Raw genomic sequence first — 22,829 nt, 5'->3', positions numbered from 1 at the left:
TGCACCAAAAGCATGTGCTCGAATATAAGTATAGATCATGTATGATAACTGTAGCTTCCTACCGTCTGCAGTTCATTCTGCTCCTCTGGTGTGAGCACATTAGGCAGAATGAAAAGCTCCGCCGTGGTTGGAAGTCCAGGATACAAAGAAACCAGCAGCTGATTGGCAGGAACACCAGAAACCTAAGGACAAAAAAAAAACGACAGAAATGAGAAGTGAGAAATTTAGTTTTTTTTTTACCACCACTTTTCCACAGGATGATACCTACTGGGCTTGACATGACCCCACTCACTAATGAAGCTTTAAAGCCAGGTACTACAAAGTATTCTTTCAAATACGGAGTGAGCATGGGTTCCAAGTCTTCCGAGCTAATACAGTTGGACAGTTGGATTGCATCGTCATTGGAGGATACATGGCTAGAATTGCCAACAATAAACACACATGCTAACGTTTACCATGCTGATATTGTATTACAGTTGAAACCAGAAGTTTACATATAAAGATATAAATATTTTTCAAATGTTTCTTCAATACTTCAACATAATGTTCTTCCTTCGTGATGCCATCTATTTTATCAAGTGCACCAATCCCTCCTGCAGCAAAACAGCCCTGCAACACGATGTTGCCACCCCCATACTTCACTGTTAAGGTGCTGTTCTCAGGTTTACGAGCCTGCTCCTTTTTCTTCCAAATGTAACAATGGCCATTATGGCCAAACAGTTCCACTTTACTTTCATCAGACCACAGGGAATTTCAAAAAATGAGGGTCTTTGTCCCTGTGTAAGTTTGCAAAGTGTCATCTGTCTTTTTTTGTTTCTTTTGGATGAATGGCTTCTTCCTGGTAGAGTGGCCTTTTCGCCCTTGTCAGTACAAGACTCGTTGTGACTGTGGATAATGACATACACTTACTAGCCTTAGCCATCATCACAAGGCCTTTACCTTTTGGTTCTGGCGTTGAATCGCTCATTTGGGACCAAACTATGTTTATCTCTGGGACACACAACTTGTCACCCCTCTGAGCCGTGTGATGGCTGGACATTCCCATGTTGTTTATACTTGCAGATAATTGTTTGAACAGATGAACGTGGCACCCTCAAGCATCTGGAAATTGCACCCAACGATGAACTGACTTGTGAGGGTTCTTTTTCTGATATCTTAAACAAGAAAGCAATGCGTTTGTGGTGTGGTCTTATTCCGGGATCACAGTGACTATGGCGCAGCGCCGGGCCTCATCCAGCCCAGATTGCCACAAAGTGGCGCCTTCCACTCACAGTGACTGGTTGATGCAGTCGAGCTCCGCTCCGGCTGTGGTAACTGACAACTTGACCACAAAGCGCTCCGGCATCTGTGGCATCCGGAAAAAAAATGTAGACCCCTAAACTGATTCTTTACGTTGTGCCGTACGGCCGCCGTAGCCGGAGCTACAACAGAGCTACACCGGATTCAGTGTGAGCCCGGGGTTGGATGGACAAATCCACGAACTGAAATGTTGGCAGTTAATCTATCATCATTTTGCTAGATGATAATTATTGCAGATAAACAATATTGTTGTCAACATTGAGATAATATATTCATTCATGTATTTGAAAATGGCATAATAATGCGAGTACACCATATCACATTTTCCTAAATTGTTGTTCACGTGTCTAGTTCCGACTCGTGCAGCATGGCTTTTGCACTTTCAAGCATAAAAACAGCAAATATAGCGTTTACTTAATTTTCTAACCCAGTCCAACGGCATACACTTGGACAGCCATCCAAATGTAACCAATGTCTGCGCCGCATAAAGTCAGAAAAAAAGAAAGACAAGATCTCAGTCACGGCCCATAAAACATCACGACCGCTGCACCGGCGGTGCACACGGGTATAAAACAATTATGACCCAGAGAGCCGCTGGTGGTCCACGTGGTGCGGTAGGGAATTGACGTACCTGTGACAGAGTTGTCTGCACCACGCGGCCTATGTCCTCCCGCCACTCCGGGATGTCAGGATTGTGCTCGTCAAGCGCCGGCGAGAATGACAGCAGCAGCGACCTGAAGAACTCTGGCAAACAAAAACAAGCATTCAATATGACTGCTACTTCCAGCGCTCATTTTCCATTCATCTGACGCACAGTTGGACTTTTTTTTCTCCGAGTTAATTGGAGTCAGGTTCCGGTGTTCGCTTGCTGTGACATTCATCCAACTAGCAGAGACGCATATTCATGTTCACAATTAAAGTGGCATGCTAACCTTTCACTGTTAGGACTCGGGAGTCCTGCATCACAGTGCTCCCAGAAGCCACCTGGACCGTGACCTTGTTTGTTCCCTTTTTCTGAAACGTGTAGGAGATACTCCCCTCCAGTGTTATGATTGGCTGCATTAGAAAAGAAGAAAGACAATAATGCACGCTATCTTAAATGAGGGGTCTCAAACTTGTGAAGCATACATTGTGGCCCCCTACTTGACATCAAAGAGCAGCCAACAAAGCAGTGAGCTTACGGTGAGCTTGTCACACAGCGAAATGAACAAGGGGCCGCTAGACGGGACACTCACTATATGGCAAGCACTCCCAGTGACGGGACAACCACTTGAACAACCACTTGAACCAACACCGAAGCAAAGAGCAGGAGCAGGAAGAGGAACCTCTCACCTCGGAGCTGTTGGCAATCCACCAGAAGAAGGTCAAGGTTCTGATGTGACTCGGCCAAACCACCGCAGTCAGGTTGGTCTCCTTCCCCCTGACGGCCATAACGGGAGCAGAGAGATAAACACGCTCCACTGGACCTGCGGCAGGAACGCACACATGCTAAACTATCGGTGCAAACAATGATTATTGCATAAATGTTATTGCAGTAATGGAGGTCGGATTCGTATTCATTAGTGGCCTGCATTTCTTCGCTGCACATAAACATGTCAGGGGAGACAACGAGCCTGCGTACTGGTGATGTGTAAGAAGAGCGTGCAGCTGTCAGATCCTTGACTGTTCTCAGCCGAGGCGGTCACGCGGTAAATCCCGGTCGCTCTGTAGATGTGCTTGATGCCGTCGTCGGCTCGGCTCAGGTTGGAGTAAGTGATCCGGATGCCGTCCCCGAAGTCCAGCTGGATGCTGGTCCTCAGCGAGTCTCCCTGCGGACGGGAGAGTGGAAAAACAACAACACCTGTCACAACGGCTCAGGCTTGTAATAAAAGGCGTCCAATGCTAAAGTGCTGGTTCTGAGCAGTGCTATAAGGTGTGTCACAAATGTTTTGGAGCTGCTCACCAATGGAAGATGACAGGCAATCAAGTGAGAAAATAAAAGTAAACTACAAAAGGTAACAAGTGTCTCAATGTGTCTTTCACCACAAATACAGAAATATTTCCCCTTCAAATTAGTCAGTAATAATATTCCCTTAAAAAAAATAATACACAAAATTCAACAGTGACTTCCCCTCTCGAGGCGGTGTCCTAGTTATTCCGCAAAATTCACACAAGTCCCCGTCAACACTGTTTCTCGGGACTGTCTTTGGATAAAAGTCTGTTGGTAAAATTTTCACATTGAACACAAACAAACTAAAAAAAATGCATTCTGCTGGAAGGAAAACATCTTTATCAAATAAAAATCAAAAAGTTGGATATAGCAGGAAGTAAGATGGAAGAACATGCTGGCTTTGCTGTGTGGATCTTTTCCACTAGAGACCACACAAACTTGAATTATTCATTTATTCATTTTCTACCGCTTATCCTCAGGGGGGTCGCGGGGGTGCTGGAGCCTATCCCAGCTGTCTTCGGGCGGGGACTGGACTGGTGGCCAGCCAATCACAGGGCACATATAGACAAACAACCATTCACACTCACATTCATACCTATGGACAATTTGCAGTCGCTAATTAACCTAGCATGTTTTTGGAATGTGGTAGGAAACCGGAGTACCCGGAAAAAAGAAAACCCACGCGTGCACGGTGAGAACATGCAAACTCCACACAGAGATGGCTGAGGAATTGAACTCGGGTCTCCTAGCTGCGAGGTCTATGTGCTAACCACTCGACCGCCGTGCAGCCCAACTTGAATCATCAACATTCTTATTACAATAACAATACAATAATTACTCGTACAATTGCACTCGTACAAAAATAATACAATAATTACTCGTACAATGGCACCACTATTGTATTGTATTATTCAGGTTGACTGGACATTTACGGCATAAAACCAATAGGCTTTCTGGAATGGTAATAGAATATCAAAGTTTACAATAATGATAACAAATAGCGTACATTGAAATATACTAATACTACCAATGTGAAAAACTATGCCGGAAGAATCTCACATATATAAACGTCAATGAAAGGCAAAGACGTAATGTCTGTATGTCGTTACCATGTACACAGGTATGGTTAATTATGCCTCATCAATCCACAACGACCTTCACTGAGATAATTACTACAAGTTGTTTTTGCTCTCATTTACAACCGTTGGTGTGTTTGCTTCAAGGCGTTTCTATCTATTTAATCTGCCAGGATGCATAAATGTGAAGGATTTAATCTTCCTTACGTGCACGTTAAAGCCGTCTCATTGGTGAATATGAATAAAGAGGGACGTATGGCGGCTCGAGCACACGAGTTATAAATAGCGTCGCTCCACCTCCCTTTCCCACGCATGTTTTTGCTTTATTATCTAGTAGTTCTAAAAGTTATGTTCCTTTCCGGGCGCCTTCCAGGAACCGCGATGCCGCTCTGATTTGACCTGATTAACTCAAACATCATCATCCCGAGCTACACTGTGCATAGCGTAATTAGCGATGCTAATCGGAGATACTAATTAGCTACCATGTGGTAATTACAACTTGTCAGCATGCCTGACTAACATTAGGCAACACGGCAAACACGGAGGCATCGTTGTTGTCTTGTAATGTACGCTAGATTGGCTGGGTGGGGGACTTACTTCTTCAAGGTGGATCATGAACGTCACATTGCTTCCTACGCGAGCACTCAGCTCGCCGCCGCCGCTTCCGCCCGTGGTCAAGCGGAGGCCTCTGGGTGGTCTGGGACGGCACGCCTGGCGTCTGGGAGAGTACACGTTCCGCCCGGACTCTTTGCAGTTATTGGACAAAACCTTACGATACCTTTTGAAGCAAACATTTGCAAAACTTAGAAAACAAGCGCCATCACTTCTGAAAAAGTTGAACTTAAGGTAGCTGGAGATCTGGTTGATTGATTGACCTTTAACCCAAATAATTTTCCCCTGTAAATTTCTGGTGGAGAATCCCTAGAAAGTTTTGGGACTCCTACTAGAAAGTTTTAATTCATCAGAGCAAATCAAACATGTTTTTCCAAGACCTACACACAGTTTAATTCCAAATGTGAATAGTTCATGGTTTTATATTTGTAAATAAATTAAAACCAGCCTTTTCTGTATTGGTTATGTTGATATAGTTGGGGGAAAAATGAGTCTAAGTGAAGGTTATGCCTGAAATGGCTGTTTTTCTTCCTGAAACGTACCTAGTATGTTCGACTGCCGATTACTAAAAAGTGGAAAAAAGTAGAAACGTTTCCGCTGAAAGGTGAGAGTCTAATCTGTCTTGTGGTAGGTTCTATGTTCATATCGATAGAACGGTATACATGTCTTGAAAAATCAGTCAAATCAGGGGTTGAATTTTGAAAAATGGCAGTGATTGAATGAGTTCATCAAATTGTACATATTCATACGGCAGAAGAATAGTATTCTACACTGGTCTCTAGGTGTCAGTAACGCTATATTGATGAGACAATAGCCACTAAGAAGTACACTGTTTATCTTATTTATATCAAAGATGGCTCATTACATGTCTACTATATTGGATCATACAAGTGGAAAGTGTAAACCATAGGGGTGTTCATGTCTACAGGGATGTGAAAATAAGGTTGTAAAGAGGTTTTCTATGCTCTAACTATGAAAATATTTAATTTATTAATATTGAGTCCTATTTTGCGGAAACCACGATAAACGAGGGATGACTGAATGTATATTTTGTCGCACCCCTAATTGGCATGATGCGGAAATCGGTAAGTAATATACATTTTACCTATATTAGCACATATTTGTCCATTACTATTTATACATTGTTACTGACTGTTATTGAGGCAAAAAACTACTTATTTTCAGATAATTTTTTTCAATCTGGCCAAAAATCCATAAAGGTGCAGGTTCTCGAATGATGAAATCGACTGTATTGCCAACATGGAAATGACATCCAGTTTCAGGTTCTCAGTCCTTGGCACTACAAGGCTTTCATTCCCAGTTCCCGAATCAGCTTAACACATAAAGTGGGACAGAACAATATCGTTTTTTTTTGTTGTTTTTTTTTTTGATGGACGAACATGGGGGGCCACTTACCCTGTGCTGTTGAGGAAGCTCTGTCCCGTGCTGCAGCTTTTAGCCACGCTGTTTGGATTAAACCAAAAAGCAGGAGAGCACTTTCCATCCGTGCGGCGTTCCCAGCCGTAGTCACTGCAAAACGCCCACCCCCCCCACCACAAAACACTTCTACAACAATCCACAAGGTAAATCAAATATAATAAACTTAATTAGGAAACTTTTTATAGCGGCGGCAATGTTGGTGCCAAACGGCATATTTTAACCATAAATAGCGACAAGATTGTCAGACAAGCTCGATCAAAGAGAATATTTGACAGACGGATAAAAGATATGTAAAATTAATTGACCAATTTATTATTAATTGAATTCTAATAAGTTTTCTGACATTATGCAAATGTAATGATGGAACATTGTGAAGCTCTGACTACAATGGCTATAATTAAAGTGAAAGAACACAGTCACACTGGCTGTAATCTTCTACTGTATTAATGCATGCAAACTGGTCCTTCTGTCTTTAATTAGGGTCCACTTGATAACCCAGTCTCTTTGCAAAACATGTCATGAAAGCAATTAGCCACAACTTGGGAAACTATTTAAGGCGGGGAAGGAAGTGCTCACCACTCAAAATCGTAGGTGGTGCATTGGCACGGCTCGGATGAATAGATTCTGGAATAGTCCTGGGCCAGCATGCAGCGGTTTCCGGGTCGGCGCTTCATATAGGTCTGCTTCTCACCCATCACACACATCTCACCCTTTAAAAAAAAAAAAAAAAAAAAGGATAGAACAGGTGATTCATTTTCACTCGCGCTGTTGTGTTGACAGTGACAAAGCAAGCAAGCTGTCGCCATGAAAACTGTCCAGAAGGGATTACTTTATAATTGTAGAATTATCCATCCTGATACTCCTATTACCTTGTTGTGCAGGAACCATGTCTGATAATCTCCATCCATGCATCTCCTACTGAACAGGCCCTTGTAGTCTATCTTCATTAGCTGCCACTCTGACCGATGACTGAAGTGTCCAAAGAAACTGCAGGACGACACACGTAATAATGATAAAAGCCATATAAGAGTGTATAGAATGTAGAGAAAGTGCTTTCATAATGGAGACAAAGACACTTGTTGCTAGCTAGCGTTCATGCCGTTCAATCATAATGTCCCATTGACCGATAAAAACATGAATATTTGTCTTTGTGTTTTCGAAAGGGACGTTTTCCCATGCAGATACACACAAACAAAAACAACCGAAAAGCCTGTAATATGCATGCCGGGACAGTAATGCTTTAACGTAATGATTTGGCTCATTCATTCAAAGAAAATATAATATGCTGTATACACTGCCGCTCAAAAGTTTGGGATCACTTGCAAATTTTTTTGTTTTCCAAAGAAAAACACATTTTCATGCATTTCTTAAACAGTTAAAATGAATCAGATGATTTTCAAAGAAGGATGTACATTTCTGCATAGAGGCCTACTATCAACAACTGTCAGTCCTCTGCATCAATCTCCTGGTATGGCTGCTAATCCAAGTTCATCATTTTATAAGGCTAACAGATTATTAGAAAAGCCATCTAACAATCTAAACTAAAACTAAAATCTCTTACCATGCTGTTAACTACTCCCTTCAGAGAGCAGCACAAACTGAGTCTAACAAGGACACAAAAACGCTGCAGATATCTGAGAGTGTGTAGTTTAAGACAAAGACGGCTCACAGGTCGTCACCTGGCAGCTGCACTAAATAGTAGCCGTCAAACACCAGTGTCAGTATCAACTGTGAAGCGGCCACTTCAGGATGTTGGACTTCATAGCAGGACTGCCAAGAAAAAGCCATATCTCAGACCGGCCCAAAAAAATTCCAAGTGATCCCAAACTTTTGAGCAGTAGTGTATATACACCAAAATAAAATAAGTCAATGTAAATATAGTACAGCTCAAGTAATAGGAAGTTGTTAAAGTTGAGAATCGTCGGTCTGTGTGTAGTTTTAGTCACAGGTGAATATGAGGTGTACTTGTTTACATGGAGATAAGGTCAAACCCGGCCTGCGTGTGTTTGGTTTATTCCCCCCGGACATTGCATTCCGTTACTTACGTGATAATGTGATTGTCCGACTCAGACTCCATTAAGACTCCATCCACGTAGAGAGGAGCCAGCGAGAAAGTGTGGCGGTCCCATTTCTTGCCTTCGTCTAGACTGATCCTTCATGTTCAACAAAAAGAGTGTACTATTTAGAAGTAGAGCATTAACCAGCGAGAAAAATGGGGGGAAATGAAATATGATAAACCGGTTTTGTTTTCAAAATGAAGCACCTTGAATGCTTGTCAAGGTGAGAGCAGCCAAAACAAAAGGATAAATGTTCCTCCGCCACGCAGGTAAATTGTTGAAGGTGACAAAACAGGCAAAAAAGAGAGATATGACTGAGGTTGTAGCACTAGAAATAGATTTGGGCGGCGTGGAAATCACCTCTCTGGAAGCTTAATCACTTTTGACAGTGGCTGGCGTGTGTGGGGACGCCAAAGTAGATAGTGTTACAAAGCTGCCGCCGCAATATGAGCGACTTAGGAGGCCATTGGCAGCCTCCTATTTCTACCTTGTTGGACTCGGGATTTACATAAAAGCACTCAAAGCGTCACATCCGAGCGAGAGCAGCGAGCTATAACCGACTCCTCTCTGCTGGAAATGATTGTGACAGTTGAGAAGCGGCGGGGCTGAAACGTACTCATCATGCTTTAGCTAATAAAAAAAACTCGGAGAAAAAAAAGTCATCAGAACGGGTAATTTCAGCTTATATTTCCAAGCCCGGCGTTGAGTAGCTGTACGCACCACAAGTGCCGAATGGGAGTGGGCGCCTGCAACACGGCCAGCAGAGCGCCTCCATTGTCAAGGAACCAAATGTTGTGCTCTTCATCAAATATCTACGCAGTCGAGGAAAAAAAACACACAACAGTTCTGCTAATGGAACACCAGTTTTAGTCGCAAAACATTTTTTTTCTTTGTGTGCACGCCCACCTGTCTCCAGCTATTTCCTGCATCAGACGTTATAAACATTCCAAGGTTGGCCGAGGACAATTCCGTTCCGATATTCCCTGGTTGAAGAAAGGAAAAAACAGATTCATTTCACACTGGGTGTATTTACACAGAGAGAAAGGACTTGGCTGACAGCAAAAGACATAATACACTTAAATGCAGCATCAACTGGTAACAAATTGAATTATTTTGTGAATCGTTCTCTGCCCTCATTCCCTAACAGAGGACACGTTAATGAATCTCTGCTGCTTAATATTCCCACCTGAGGTTTAAGCTTCACGACAGAAAGAAGCAGTGTGATATTTTGGTGTTTATTAGGTCAACATTCGAGAATGAATTTTTTTTTTTTAGCCCTAAACCAATCAGTTTAATTGACTTCAAAAGTAAACATGGATGAAAAAAACATTTTTCAAACCTGCGGAACATGTTTAAAGGCAAAATTAATTAATTTTACATCGTAAACCAGTAAACAGAGTCTGGGGTGAGAGGAAAACTCCAAACAAACTATGTCCCCGAAATCAGGTTTTCGGGAAGTAAGCGAAGCCCCAAGCTGCATTACGTTTTCCTTGGCACACTGTTCCAAACTTGGGAAAACCCATGATCCATAACGGAGGTCGGAAACCTTCATGGCTAAGAGAACCATATCATATATGTTTAACATTGAATGCAAGCAAGTGCGTTTTTAATAGCCAGTTGTATCTATTGCCCCAGGTTGAGGTGTGGTCTCCAGAAAAATGGTGCTCCTATTATTAGGAAACGGACCTACTGAGTGTTGAATTAGTTGTTAACTTCTTGTTTTACTTGTCATCCAGGTCCATGTGCTAACCCCGTGATTCAACTCCCCAGATATAACATGTACTGAAAACCTTAACACACGTTTTTCTGTTTTATGCTAGCATGCCGTGTTATTTTGCAGGACCTCGAATTCAAACTCTCATTAAAGGGACTGTTTGCAACCGGCTCAAAATGATAACGCCAGCGCTTAGCAACGGCTCCTGTGCATGCATGCGTTACCTGGGGGGCAGCAGGCTTGCAACACCTTCAAAAGTTAGCATCCTCTATGCAGCCGTGTAACCTTTGCAAACAGTCCTCTTACTAATGGTGCACGATAATTATCAGGACAATATAAGGGAATTATGATATTATAAAATAGCTGTGAAAACGACGATAAAAAGCAACATAACATAATCAGAACTGGCATTGCAATGGTAACGGTACCTGTTGCCACGATGATTCCGGGTACAGACTTTTTGCTGGTGATGGGTCCGGAGGTGTAGGGATTCTCTGACATCTCCAGATGAAGATGCAGCGAACAAAAAGGCTGCCAGTGAAAAGAATTCCAACAAAAACAAAGACACGTGACACGCTGAGTTAATTACCGTATGTCAGTGACGCCAGCAATTAGAAGCTGCCCTGCCTTCAAATGACAGAAGAGCTCATTTTGTCAAGGAGGAAACAAAAAGATACTTTTGTTGCAATCATCTTGTTTCACACAATAGAAAAAAAAAATAGGACATGAAGGGCATTTAATTTTTATGGTTTTTTTTTTTTTCAAAGCAAACAAGCGTGTAATTAAAGTCTCCGGGATGCGACGTTAAAAATGGAAAAATCACTCATGGTGCGGAATGTTGTGGAACATCAATAAGGCCAATGAGGTTACGGCGGGGGCACGGAGGCGGAGGTCAGTGATGAGAATTGGGGTCATCTCTGCGACACAGTGCGATGCAGCTACTGTATATGCGCACTACTGGATGACAACCATAATGTATACCGCCGTGCATTGTTTACAACGACTAAATAGCATTTGCAGCGTCCCTAATTGAGAGCTGCTGCATACAAAAGGGGAACATTTGACAAGACATGCACCCCCCTACTGTGTTGCTTGTGTTATCTGATGGATACACCAGATGCTAGCCCGATTGTTCAACTCCATAAGTCAGATGGTTTGAAATTTCTCATGCGTTATACCAGAATACACGCTGTAACTTCAAAACGTATTTGCAAGGGCAAGGCGGGACTTAGCCGTAAGTAAACTATGGCTCGAACGTTACCCCTAGTGGGACACAATTATCCAGTAACTCCATTGTCGACATGCGGACTCTGAAATATAGCGAGCAAATAAGTTGAATAGCTCACAACATTGCGGCGTAATAAAATTCAGTGTAATCTAACATTCATTAGCCTGGCGCAACTACATTCGGTGAAATGAAGTCGCTGGGGTTAATGGAAAGTCTGCCCCCCCCTGAAAACCACACCTAATGACACCGTGTGGCTTACACGGATAATAAAACTATTCCACCTGCGCATCCGTTGGGTTATTTAGGGAGGCTGGGAAGGTAAAACCGAGCCGGGGAGCCGCTCTCTTCTCGGCCTTGTGCAAATTTGGGCCGTAAATCAAAGAACCTCCAAAGCGCGGCTGATGAGGTTGAAGCATTTGATGCATGATACGTGTCATAAGCTTCATTTCCCATGAATAAGAGCATCCATTCGCTCGCGGCCGAGAAGCCTCACCGTAACGCAGTGGATATTATTCCCGGCCACGTCGGTGGCAGGAGCCGGCAGCAAAGCCCACGTTTGTCCTTTGTTGTATGTGATGAACGTCTTGACGTGATGATCCACCAGCTTGTTGGCCAGGTACATGCCATTTATTCCCTCCACCTGCACAGAAACGCAAAGACATCGCCGCGGTTCAGTCCTGTTTGAGGTTTCTTCCTTAGAGGAACTTTTTCCTTGCCTCTGTCGCCAAAGTGCTCGCTCATGTGAGGTTCAGGTTCTAGCATTTTGCCAGTGCAGTATTTGCTGCTACTGTCATATAAGGCGGTGATTCTCCATCTGGGCAGGTCGCAAAAAGCTCGTCAATAAAAATTACCAATGAAAAATTTGATGAAGTAATAGGCATTTTTTAAAGTCACCCTCTGTAATATATTCTCACTGCACAGTTAAAAGTGGCAGTTCTGATTGTGTGGTCCTTTTATTTCAAATGTAATTGTATTTTATGCATTATTTATATGCATGCAGCTATTAAGTTCCTCATTTCTTTAATAAAATGCTTCAATAAATTGATGTAAAATGTGCTTTGTTGTTTCGAAAGATGACATTTAAAAATGTAAATGAAAACTTCAGTAAAAGTGGGTCGTGACTTAATGACTTAATGGGTTCCAGCTTGAGATCGTTGCTGAAGCCCTGATGTAGAGGATAAATGACAACGTTGTTTGCAGTACGTCCTTAAAAACAGCAGAGTACTCTTGTCCAATAGAGCGTCTTTGCAGTTTTGTTTGTTTCTTTCGGCTTTTTCCCTAATTACGGGGTCGCCACAGCAGATCTTTTTGTCCGCATACTAGTTTTTGGCTTGAACTAGTGGAGATTCGAACCTGAGGCTCCAAAGTCCACAACGGTAACCACTACACCACGGTGGGCTCGCTTGAGAGTTCCACGGTTGAGAGTTTCTTCTTACGTATTACTATTACACGCTAACGATGGATCTGCGCGATCGATCGATAGCGCTGCGCCCGAGATGGATCCATTGTTAGCGCACCAATCGATCGATTTCTGCGCTCACGATGGATATAACTGCTTTGCGCTGGAGACCGATGCTTTACCACTGCGCTGACGATATCATGACAATCGTTGATCTGCTAATTGCATACAATGACAGGGTTAGGGTTAGGGGTTAGGGGTTAGGGTTCACACTCCCCCCGCCGAGAACGGTAACAAAGTGAACTGCTTGACAATTAATCAAAGATTTGAAATTTGCATGCATCGACTTCTTGTTGATTCTTGTAAGTAACAACGCTCAGCACTGCCATCTGTTGGCATCTAAACAAAGTACACACATCCATCCCGGGCGCAGTAATGTACCAGAAATCGATCGATTTGTGTGCTAGCGATGGATCCATCTCGGGCGCAGCGCTATCGATCGATCGCGCAGATCCATCGTTAGCGTGTAACATTACTATTACCTTCTTTTTTTGCACTTGTATGACAGTTTAATGCCTGTCCACTTCAACCCTGAACAAATTATGTCCTACTAATTCAACCGCATCGCAGGTCCATTAATGACTACGAATGAATCCATGCACAGGACTAGAAAAAGTTAGTAAATACCTTGTAGAAGTCCACCAGCAGGTTTCCAGTCGGTCCTCTGGTGGTCCTTAGGTTCTCTAGTGAAAGGGTGAAGTAGACGCCGGGCGAGTCAGAGATGTACAAGCTGTAAGTGTGGTTCTGGTTCCACTCCTGGACTGCCGCAAACACTTGCTTCTCATCTGTGCTGATAATATGCATGTCCTACACGGAGAAACCATTTGTCCAATGGGTAACTTGAGTCTTTTTCAACCTTTTAACCTTTTTTTTCAGAATTATCATCATTATTAGAGAACGATCACAATGTTTTTAATAGCATTACGCTAATGGTGCTTACCTTTGGCAGACAATATTTAGGTAACTGCATGCGCTTGAACGGCTCTCTCATGTAGGACACATAGTAGCTGGCTCGTCCGGACTTGGTAACCTTGGTAATGAAAGACAAAGAAGCTCATGCTCATTGCATTGGAAAGGGTTTCTAACTGGAATTTCATCAACTTACATCACAAAAGTCTGATTTATTTTATTTTATTTTATTTTTTTATTATTATTAAGTGTTTGTCAAACAATCTGACCTTCAATTTCAAGAGAATGAACTGCTACGGTTCTACAAAAGAAAAGTAGACGCTCATCCCGGGATGCGCCGTGTTCAAATACATTCAAGGATTTTTGAACATTTGGAAAAAGTGCGTTTTCTGTCTGAATAACATCAGAGTGCGTTACAGCCAACCTCTGAAAGATTATATTGTCAATAATTCCTTACTGGAAGCCCAGCAGTGCGTAAGGAAGTCCATTTGTCAGTGGGGACACTTCCATCGGTTTCCTGGAGGAAACTGACAAACGCGACGCCGAAACACAATGGGATGTTTTTGTTTTTTGGGGGGGGGGATTCAGGGGAGATGGGCAATTGAAGTTCAGGAAGTGTGCGATCCAGACTTGACAGGTTGGAAGTGGCGGAAAATGCGCTAGAATGGTTAAATAAGACAAAGACGCTTTCATCTGTGGAACGTGTCAATAAAAACTCCGGAAGCTGTCGCGTTCTTAAACTTTTGACAGCGACTGTCTTTGTGTCTTCACTGGATAACCCGACACAACATGAGCACAACTTTTTATTTATCTCTCATACGTAATGTAGGTTGTCTGATAAAAATAAAATGGGATGGGAGGTTTCATTGAGGCGTATGTGAGAGAATTTGCTGACATCCCAGATGCAAAACGAGAACGCCGAGTTGAAGACATCTCCTGAAGGAGGTGTATTTATTCACAATTCATGACTGACTCTCCAAAAAACCCTCCAAACGGTGGCAAGAGCGCGCATGAAATGCAAGCACAACAGAAACGCTCATCATTATCTCAATTAGTAAAGCTAAGAGGCTCTGAAAATGATGTTGACTTTATCCACAAGGCGTCTGGAGGACCTTAATGCACTGGCACTTTCCCATCCACTTAAAGGGGCGGCCAACACGAGCTGCTTGCTTATTTTCTAATCAACTAGAAGGATGGTGTTTGTCCCCCTACACACTACATTAGAGGCTAATGGAATAATCTATCGAAAATCAATGAGTTGCCTTTTCTGAGGCCACATTTTTGAGGATGTTGCACTCGGCCGTTCCTCCTCTCCCGTGGGACCGTGGAGGTGTTGAAGACTGCTTATTTCGTTGTAGCCACAATCGATAACCTCATTACTCTTTGTCAAGTTAAATCCAACTGCCCCCCGGCAATGAAAGTCACCAGAAAGTCGTCGGTGGGTGCCGAGTCTGGTGTTGTATATTGGCCCGCCTCCGCGTTGCCTGGTCAATCTCATCTTGGCGAAACGCAATTTGTGCATTTTATCGAATTACCGTTTTTGGACTGCACTATATATACATATTTCTATTTTTTTTGGGGGGGGGGTGACATTCCAATCAAATCTACGAATGAAGTGTGCTGAACGTCAAACTGGGTCACTTCGTCTCTGCAACATCATTCCATATTGAAAGTGTATAAATATCTATAGATATATATTTATGCAGTATATTTTATTGTACACATGTTACTTCGGGGCGGCACGGTGGTCGAGTGGTTAGCTCGCAGACCTCACAGCTAGGAGACCAGGGTTCAGTTCTACCCTCGGCCATCTCTGTGTGGAGTTTGCATGTTTTCCCCGTGCATGCGTGGGTTTTCTCCGTGTACTCCGGTTTCCTCCCACATTCCAAAAACATGCTAGGTTAATTAGCCACTCCAAATTGTCCATAGGTATGAATGTGAGTGTGAATGGTTGTTTGTCTATATGTGCCCTGTGATTGGCTGGCCACCAGTTCAGGGTGTACCCCGCCTCTCGCCCGAAGACAGCTGGGATAGGCTCCAGCACCCCCACGACCCTCGTGAGGAAAAAGCGGTAGAAAATTAATGAATGAATGGTACTTTGTGACTTCAAAAAACTCGAGATGTTTCCCAGCAAAAGAAATAGATTTCCAGGGCAGTTCCACTGGATTTTTTCCCAACGTTGTCAGTATTAAGTTTAGTGTAACATGCATGACCGAACGTATGGAGACTGCAAATGGCTCAGCAGTTGAGGGAAATCAATGAACGTGGAGGGCATTTGGAAAATTAAATTCCTATAATGGCCCTGACTGCTGCCGTCTAATTGGAGTCAAACACTAAGTGACTGGCAATAAGGACACCGAGCGTTCTATTCACCACCTTCTCTCTCAGGTTAGGAAAAAAAGGCATTTCTTTGTGAAACACTGAGTGCACCTCGACATGAATGAGCGAAAACATAATCAAAACACACACAGGGGGACAGGTGTGTTTGAGGAAGCCATTAAGAGGATTTTGATGGAAAAAAACATGAATTGGTTAACAGGAAATAGAAAAAAACAAAGTTCCCACCAGCAGAAGCAGACCTCGTGTAATAAAAGATGACCTTACTGCCAAAAGGACCAATTGCTAGTATATATTGAAATACATACCTGAGTGAAAACATATTCATCCTGCACGACCAAGGAGTTAGTGTCCACGTATCCTGGGAAGAGGTACTGTCTGTTGGCCTCCGTGCACCGCTGGGCTCTGCACTTCACGTACTGAGCGCCTGGGACAACGCCAAAGGAAATCAATCAGAAGTAAATTACACCCATTTAGCCTTAAGCGGCACTGGAGAAGCTATGCAAAATACACCGTCTGTGCTCCGTGTGCTTGTCGTTCATCACGGCTTTACAAGGCAGCTGGAGAATTTCTACCGACCTTGGTGACCCGTACTGTATACTTCAACTAAATAGGTCCTCCGGGCCAATAGGGGTCCCCCGCGACTTAAGGACCGTCGGTCAGTGCGGATTTGGCAACCCACGTACCATAAATCAGAGTCTGGCGCCTTGGAATTCCCTCGCAATTTAGATGACTTTGGACCTGAATCGACAATATGATCAAATATTTGGACTTTGACATCAGTGACTAAGGACTTAACTTGGACTTTAGTCTAATGACTTGAAAATACCTGAGATTTTCAGTGAATGTGTCTCCCTTCAAAATATTCAGCAAGTCATGTTCATCAAGACGACACGCTTTCCCACAGAATCTGCCTCATTGAATGCATCTGTTAACATCCAATCAGGTTTAAGATTACATCAGGTGTGGGTTACATTTCTGTTCACTTGCTAAATGCTCAATGCTATACTAGCACTTTTTTTCTGTGACTAGACTAGGTCTTGTAATACTGGTCAGCAATCCAAAATGCATGCATTGGTCAATTGAATAGATTCATGATCAAAATGGCATTTTTTTTGGTAAACACGAAGCGGCGCTTGTAAAGACTCGAAAATTTCAAGCCTATGACCTTCACTTGACCTGTCAAGACTTGAGACTTACGACTTGCTCTGTCATAAGTTAATCCTAGCATCAGTAAAAATGGACAACAATGATGATGTCAGTAAAACGTGGCTGGTGGTGAGAATGGCGCTCAAATTAACGCTAGCCAAAACATACTGTATGACGGTAAGCTAATACAATACGCTCGATAAAGGAGTGATTAAACAGGTTTTGTCAAGCTGTCAAACTGAAGCTATTGAGGTTTTACAGACTAGTTTTGACTGTCGCTGGCAATACAGGACAAAGTACGTTTCTTGTGTGTGTTAACAACGCTACGTGACACGGAACGCATGCAGTCTTACGTTTTTCAGCATATGCCGATCTTTTTTTGTGAGGATGCCGATTCATGATTATTTTCTACAACATTAATAATACTGAAAAGTATGACGCGTGAAGTCAACCCCCCCTTTCCGGAACCCTCCTACTGCACTCCTATTGCACATTTTTTTTGCGGTGGTTAACTTGATTTTACTCAAGAATGAGAAATAAACAATAAAACATTAAAGAGCTTCCTTGCGGATCAATGCCGTATCTATGTAACCTACCTTGTGTAACCATTGCCTCAAAACATTGCCTCAACTTTTATGATGGCAACAGTTTGCCTCTGCAACTTATTAAATTTATATGATTACTACGGGGGAAATGATGACTAAACCAGATGTTGCCCTGCAGATTTGAGTACGAGCATCGAGGTTCCGCCGTAGTTCAATCGATGTTTGAAATAGTGAGGCCAGGGCTGTGAGCCCTGAAACGTCTCGGGCCGGCCCCGGGTGTTAATTAAAGGCGCTACACGATGAAAGATGTTGCAGCGAGTCAGACCACAAACACATTAGAGCCACATGTGGATTCCCGAGTCTCCGTCCAATGAAGAAAAAGCTTGTGATTGCATTGACTGCAACATTAGAGCAGCGTTCGGCTTCAAAGGCCGACACACGGGGGACGCATTTCTCTTTCGCCATTTTGTCGGCTGCACCTATTTTATTTTACTGGACTTCAGAGACCAATCCGAGAAGCGGCGCGGGGCTCATTTTGCCGCGACCTCGCTCTAAACGAGAGACGAGGGGTTCTATGATGTGGGCTCGAGTACTCACGGCCTTTTGAGATGCGAGTCTCGATGTGGACCACGTCCGGCTCTCTGTCCAGTCCCGTTGCGGCCCTGAGAGGAAGAAGACAAAATGGAGGGTTGTCACAGCTGTGGCGTTAAAGCCATAACAATGTGTTTTTAGCTCTAAATGAGCGTATGACGCCACTAGCGGCCATCAAATATCAATTCACTAAAGCATCAAGAGGAAGAACGGGGAATAAACGGCACTTTAGATAAGCACCTTATGTAAAATGAGCCGTTTGTGTTGTACACAATTACAGGTGGCTGCCTCCTTGTTTGTGCAAGAAGACATGCCGTCCACGCACATGGATAAAATTGTCCTCCAAACGATGTTTTTTCAGCTAAATCCACAGCAGCATTTGTGACAAGCGATCATAACAAAAGGCTTGCATCAATATTCAGGGGCTGGAGACGATTAAATGACAGCGATAACAGAAACAGGATGTCATGCTCGGCTGTTGAAGGGGGGAAAAAAACCTTCCTTCAAGTGGACGTGATGCGAATGAAACCCTGAAGACGTCCTTTAAATTCACTCACGCGTTTTAAACCTCACGACTAAAAACGGCAGTTTCCCAAAAACTGCTGTAAAAATATCACATTTCAGTTTTTCAACTTTTTCTACTTCAATCAAGTTATTCTTTTAGAATTATGTCTGCTCAAAATATTTTAGATTTTTTGAGTAGACTGTCCGCAGAGGTTCTTTATCGTCTCAAACAAACTCTTGCGTACTTGTTGTCGGGTTTGGGCAAAACGTAATTTTTTCGTACGCCGCAGATGCACCCCACATACGTAAATTGTGCAGATACCGATACAGTATTTCGTATGTCCACCATGCGTGTGCAGATCGTACTCCTTCATGGTCACCACAACTACTTTTTCGACAAACAAAGAAAAAAAACGCAGTGACGCCAGAAATCATATGAAAATCATAAAAAAAACTCATACACGTGTAAAAAACAAACAAACAAAAAAACAACAGATTTCCTGAATTGAGTCGTCGGAAGCAATATTAAATTTCATGAATTGCTCTTTTTTTTTAATATAGCAAAAATTCTAGATACTCGGTACCCAAAAATACTGTAAAAATATAATGCATTCATATGTTTGAATATTTGCATCATTATTTTATGCAAAAAAAACAAATCCAAACTATTATTGTTATTATTATTAGGCCTTCAAATGGGTCAATGACTATACCTACTCATATAACTTATACGACGTTACACTCTTCTATGTGTATGCTAGTGGCCCCGCCTCTACCCAGTGAGATGACTGACAAGAGGGCTCACTCCATTCATGCAGTTGTTCTTTAGAACAAACGAGTGTGAAATCTCTTCTTGACTGTTGCTAGGTGGGACACGAGGACAACAGACATGGCGAAATATGATATATATAATATGATAAATATGATAATATTTTCATTTGTGTGACGTTATTATTGTTTCAGCCCTCGTGGCCAAGAAACATGTTTTCCTATGAATGATATTTGGGGGATTTTAAACCTCAAAAGGCCACGTTTGTTTACATAATTTAACTGTTTTTCATTGAAAAAGCCAAAAGCATCAATAAAGGTACACGGTGGTCATGACATAAAACAGTAAAAGTGAGAAATTGTGACGCATGCATCAAATGGGGAAACGTAGCGCCATCTGGTGGCCAAAAAACCCAGAAGTTCATATTGACATCTTAACGTAAAAGATTGCTAAATTGTATTTTCTGTACTTCGATCCATCCATCCATTATCCTTATCCTCACTAGGGTCACGGATATGCTAGAGCCTATCCCAGCTGACTTCAGTTGAGAGGCGGGGTCCACCCTGGACTGGTGGCCAGCCAATCATAGGGCACATATAGACAAACAACCATTCACACTCACATTCATACCTATGGACAATTTGGAGTCGAAGCTAATAACGTTAGCATGTTTTTGGAATGTGGGAGGAAACCGGAGTACCTGGAGAAAATCCACACACGCACGGGGAGAATCAAACCCGATCTCCTGACTGTGTGGCCAACATGCTAACCACTAGTCCACCGTTCTTCCCATTTTGTGGACTTTCTCCATTTAGTTTTTAAGCGACCGCGATGCCAATTGTATAAAGTTTTACCTCCGGCAAATTTCTATTCAGTCAACAAAGCCACATTTAAATGTGTGTGTGTGTATGCGACGATACCAGTAGAATCGTCCCAGCATCACGTTGTCGTGCACAAGCTGCCACTTCTTCCCAAAGTCCATTGAGCTGTACAGCTGCAAGGTAATAGGCACGGTAATAACAGCAGAGGAGTAGATAACGAGCAGCCGTGGCGTCTAAAGCCAGTCAACGTCATTTTGGGAGCAGATCACTACCCATAAGCCCACCTTGCTGTCGTGGCTGTAGGCCAGGATCCAGTTCTCCTGCGCCGGGTGGAAGAGCAGGCTGAGGATGTTGAAGCTAATGGGATGCTTCTCAAAGCTTGCCCCCTCATCCGAACTGATGAGAACGGCGCTCTCCACCTCCGGGTCGCTGAGCATCATTATCTAAAGTACAGAGGGATGTGGCATTAGGAAGGAGACCCACAGCAATTGTAAGGAACTGTCAGTGGATGTCAGAGTTTTGACGGAGAGCTTAAAGCAATAAAAAAAAAAAGATGAGCTGACCTTCTGTTTGTTGGTGGGACACACGTAGAGATAGCTCAGGACGGTCCTGGAGCCCACCTTGTCATTGAGTTTGGTGTAGGTGCTTCCGTAATCGCTCGACCTGCGCGCAAAAATACAGAAATGAGCATTTCTGGGACATCACTTAAACGTTTAGCTGCTGTTTTTTTACATTGCTAATGATTAGTTTTTTTAATTCGTGAAAATTTGTGAATATTCTTCTGGTAATTATGGTTTTACACCCATAATATTTTCACTTTATTGTCGTAAGTTTTCCAAACATTTCAGCTTCATTTGTTGTTTTGTTTGTTTGTCATGTTGACATCCGTCAATACATTTTCTATACGGCTTATCTCCATCAGGGACCATCTGCTGGAGCCTATCCCAGCTGACTTGGGGAGAGAGGCAAAAAAACATTCATTCATTCATTCATTCATTTTCTACTGCTTTTCCAAACGAGGGTCGCGAAGGGTGCTGGAGCCTATCCCAGCTGACTTGGAGAGAGGCAAAAAAACATTCATTTTCTACGGCTCTTCCACACGAGGGTCGCGGGGGTGCTGGAGCCTATCCCAGCTGACTTTGGGAGAGAGGCAAAAAAACATTCATTCATTCATTTTCTACTGCTTTTCCTCACGAGGGTCGCGGGGGTGCTGGAGCCTATCCCAGCTGACTTGGAGAGAGAGGCAAAAAAACTTTCATTAATTAATTTATTTTCGACTGCTTTTCCTAACGAGGTTCGCGGGTGTGCTGGAGCCTATCCCAGCTGACTTGGGGAGAGAGGCAAAAAACATTCATTTTCTACGGCTCTTCCACACGAGGGTCGCAGGTGTGCTGGAGCCTATCCCAGCTGACTTGGAGAGAGAGGCAAAAAAACAATAATTCATTCATTAATTCATTTTCTACTGCTTTTCCTCACGAGGGTCGCGGGGGTGCTGGAGCCTATCCCAGCTGACTTGGGGAGAGAGGCAAAAAAACATTCTTTCATTCATTTTCTACTGCTTTTCCTCACGAGGGTCGCGGGCGTGCTGGAGCCTATCCCAGCTGACTTGAAGAGAGAGGCAGAAAAAACATTCATTCATTCATTCATTTCTACTGCTTTTCCTAACGAGGGTCGCGGGGGTGCTGGAGCCTATCCCAGCTGACTTGGGGACAGAGGCAAAAAAACATTCATTCATTCATTTTCTACTGCTTTTCCTCACGGGGGTGCTGGAGCCTATCCCATCTGTCTTTAGGCGAGAGGCGGGGTACACCCTGGACTGGTGGCCAGCCAATCACAGGGCACATATAGACAAACAACCATTCACACTCACATTTATACCTATGGACAATTTGGAGTCGCTAATTAACCTAGCATGTTTTTGGAATGTGGGAGGAAACCGGAGTACCCGGAGAAAACCCACACATGCACGGGGAGAACATGCAAACTCCACACAGAGAATTGAACCCTGGTCTCCTAGCTGTGAGGTCTGGGCGCTAACCACTTTGACCGCCGTGCCGCCCCAGTTCTGTAATATTTCAACTATTTTTCCCTCATAGTCTGACGTTCTATCCTGAATAAAAAATTACTTTTTCTCGTTAAACCGTTAGAACATTTTTCTCTTAATATTTTGACTTTATTGCGGTAAAATTGCTGCTGTTTTTAATTTTACTGTTCCATAACATTGCCACAAATGGGCCGCATGAAGACTAGAAAGTTGGACGTTAATCAACCCATGATTCCAGCCGTCTTCATCAATCCAACTTTATTGACCGAACAGGTTTTGTTCCAAGCGCAAAAACTATTTATTATTGTCACATGAATACGTTAAAGCAATAAAACAACCTTTAAA

The 22,829-nt window shown here is 43.1% G+C and overlaps 1 protein-coding gene across 1 annotated transcript in view; it reads right to left on the bottom strand.

Annotated features, from left to right (window-relative positions):
- The window catches only part of sorcs3b (sortilin related VPS10 domain containing receptor 3b), a 56,014-nt gene that overhangs the window by 7,516 nt on the left and 25,669 nt on the right, over positions 1-22,829 (bottom strand). The window contains exons 3-23 of the mRNA XM_058058274.2: positions 21,004-21,103; positions 20,725-20,883; positions 20,540-20,613; positions 18,353-18,417; positions 16,370-16,488; positions 13,756-13,845; positions 13,443-13,622; positions 11,850-11,996; positions 10,557-10,659; positions 9,321-9,397; positions 9,135-9,226; positions 8,403-8,510; positions 7,227-7,344; positions 6,934-7,067; positions 6,334-6,447; positions 4,903-5,083; positions 2,921-3,107; positions 2,632-2,765; positions 2,232-2,355; positions 1,931-2,043; positions 63-182 (exon numbers count right to left, since the gene is read on the bottom strand). Of these exons, the coding sequence (XP_057914257.2) occupies positions 63-182; positions 1,931-2,043; positions 2,232-2,355; positions 2,632-2,765; positions 2,921-3,107; positions 4,903-5,083; positions 6,334-6,447; positions 6,934-7,067; positions 7,227-7,344; positions 8,403-8,510; positions 9,135-9,226; positions 9,321-9,397; positions 10,557-10,659; positions 11,850-11,996; positions 13,443-13,622; positions 13,756-13,845; positions 16,370-16,488; positions 18,353-18,417; positions 20,540-20,613; positions 20,725-20,883; positions 21,004-21,103 (2,539 nt within the window). The remainder of the gene's footprint in view (positions 1-62; positions 183-1,930; positions 2,044-2,231; positions 2,356-2,631; positions 2,766-2,920; positions 3,108-4,902; positions 5,084-6,333; positions 6,448-6,933; positions 7,068-7,226; positions 7,345-8,402; positions 8,511-9,134; positions 9,227-9,320; positions 9,398-10,556; positions 10,660-11,849; positions 11,997-13,442; positions 13,623-13,755; positions 13,846-16,369; positions 16,489-18,352; positions 18,418-20,539; positions 20,614-20,724; positions 20,884-21,003; positions 21,104-22,829) is intronic.

The sequence above is a fragment of the Doryrhamphus excisus genome, linkage group LG20 (genome assembly GCF_037039965.1).
Source record: "Doryrhamphus excisus strain RoL-2023G ecotype Guam linkage group LG20, RoL_Dexc_Guam_v1.1, whole genome shotgun sequence".
NCBI lineage: Eukaryota > Metazoa > Chordata > Actinopteri > Syngnathiformes > Syngnathidae > Doryrhamphus > Doryrhamphus excisus.
Note: the sequence above shows the minus strand (reverse complement) of the source record. Positions and strands in the feature narration are given on the sequence as shown.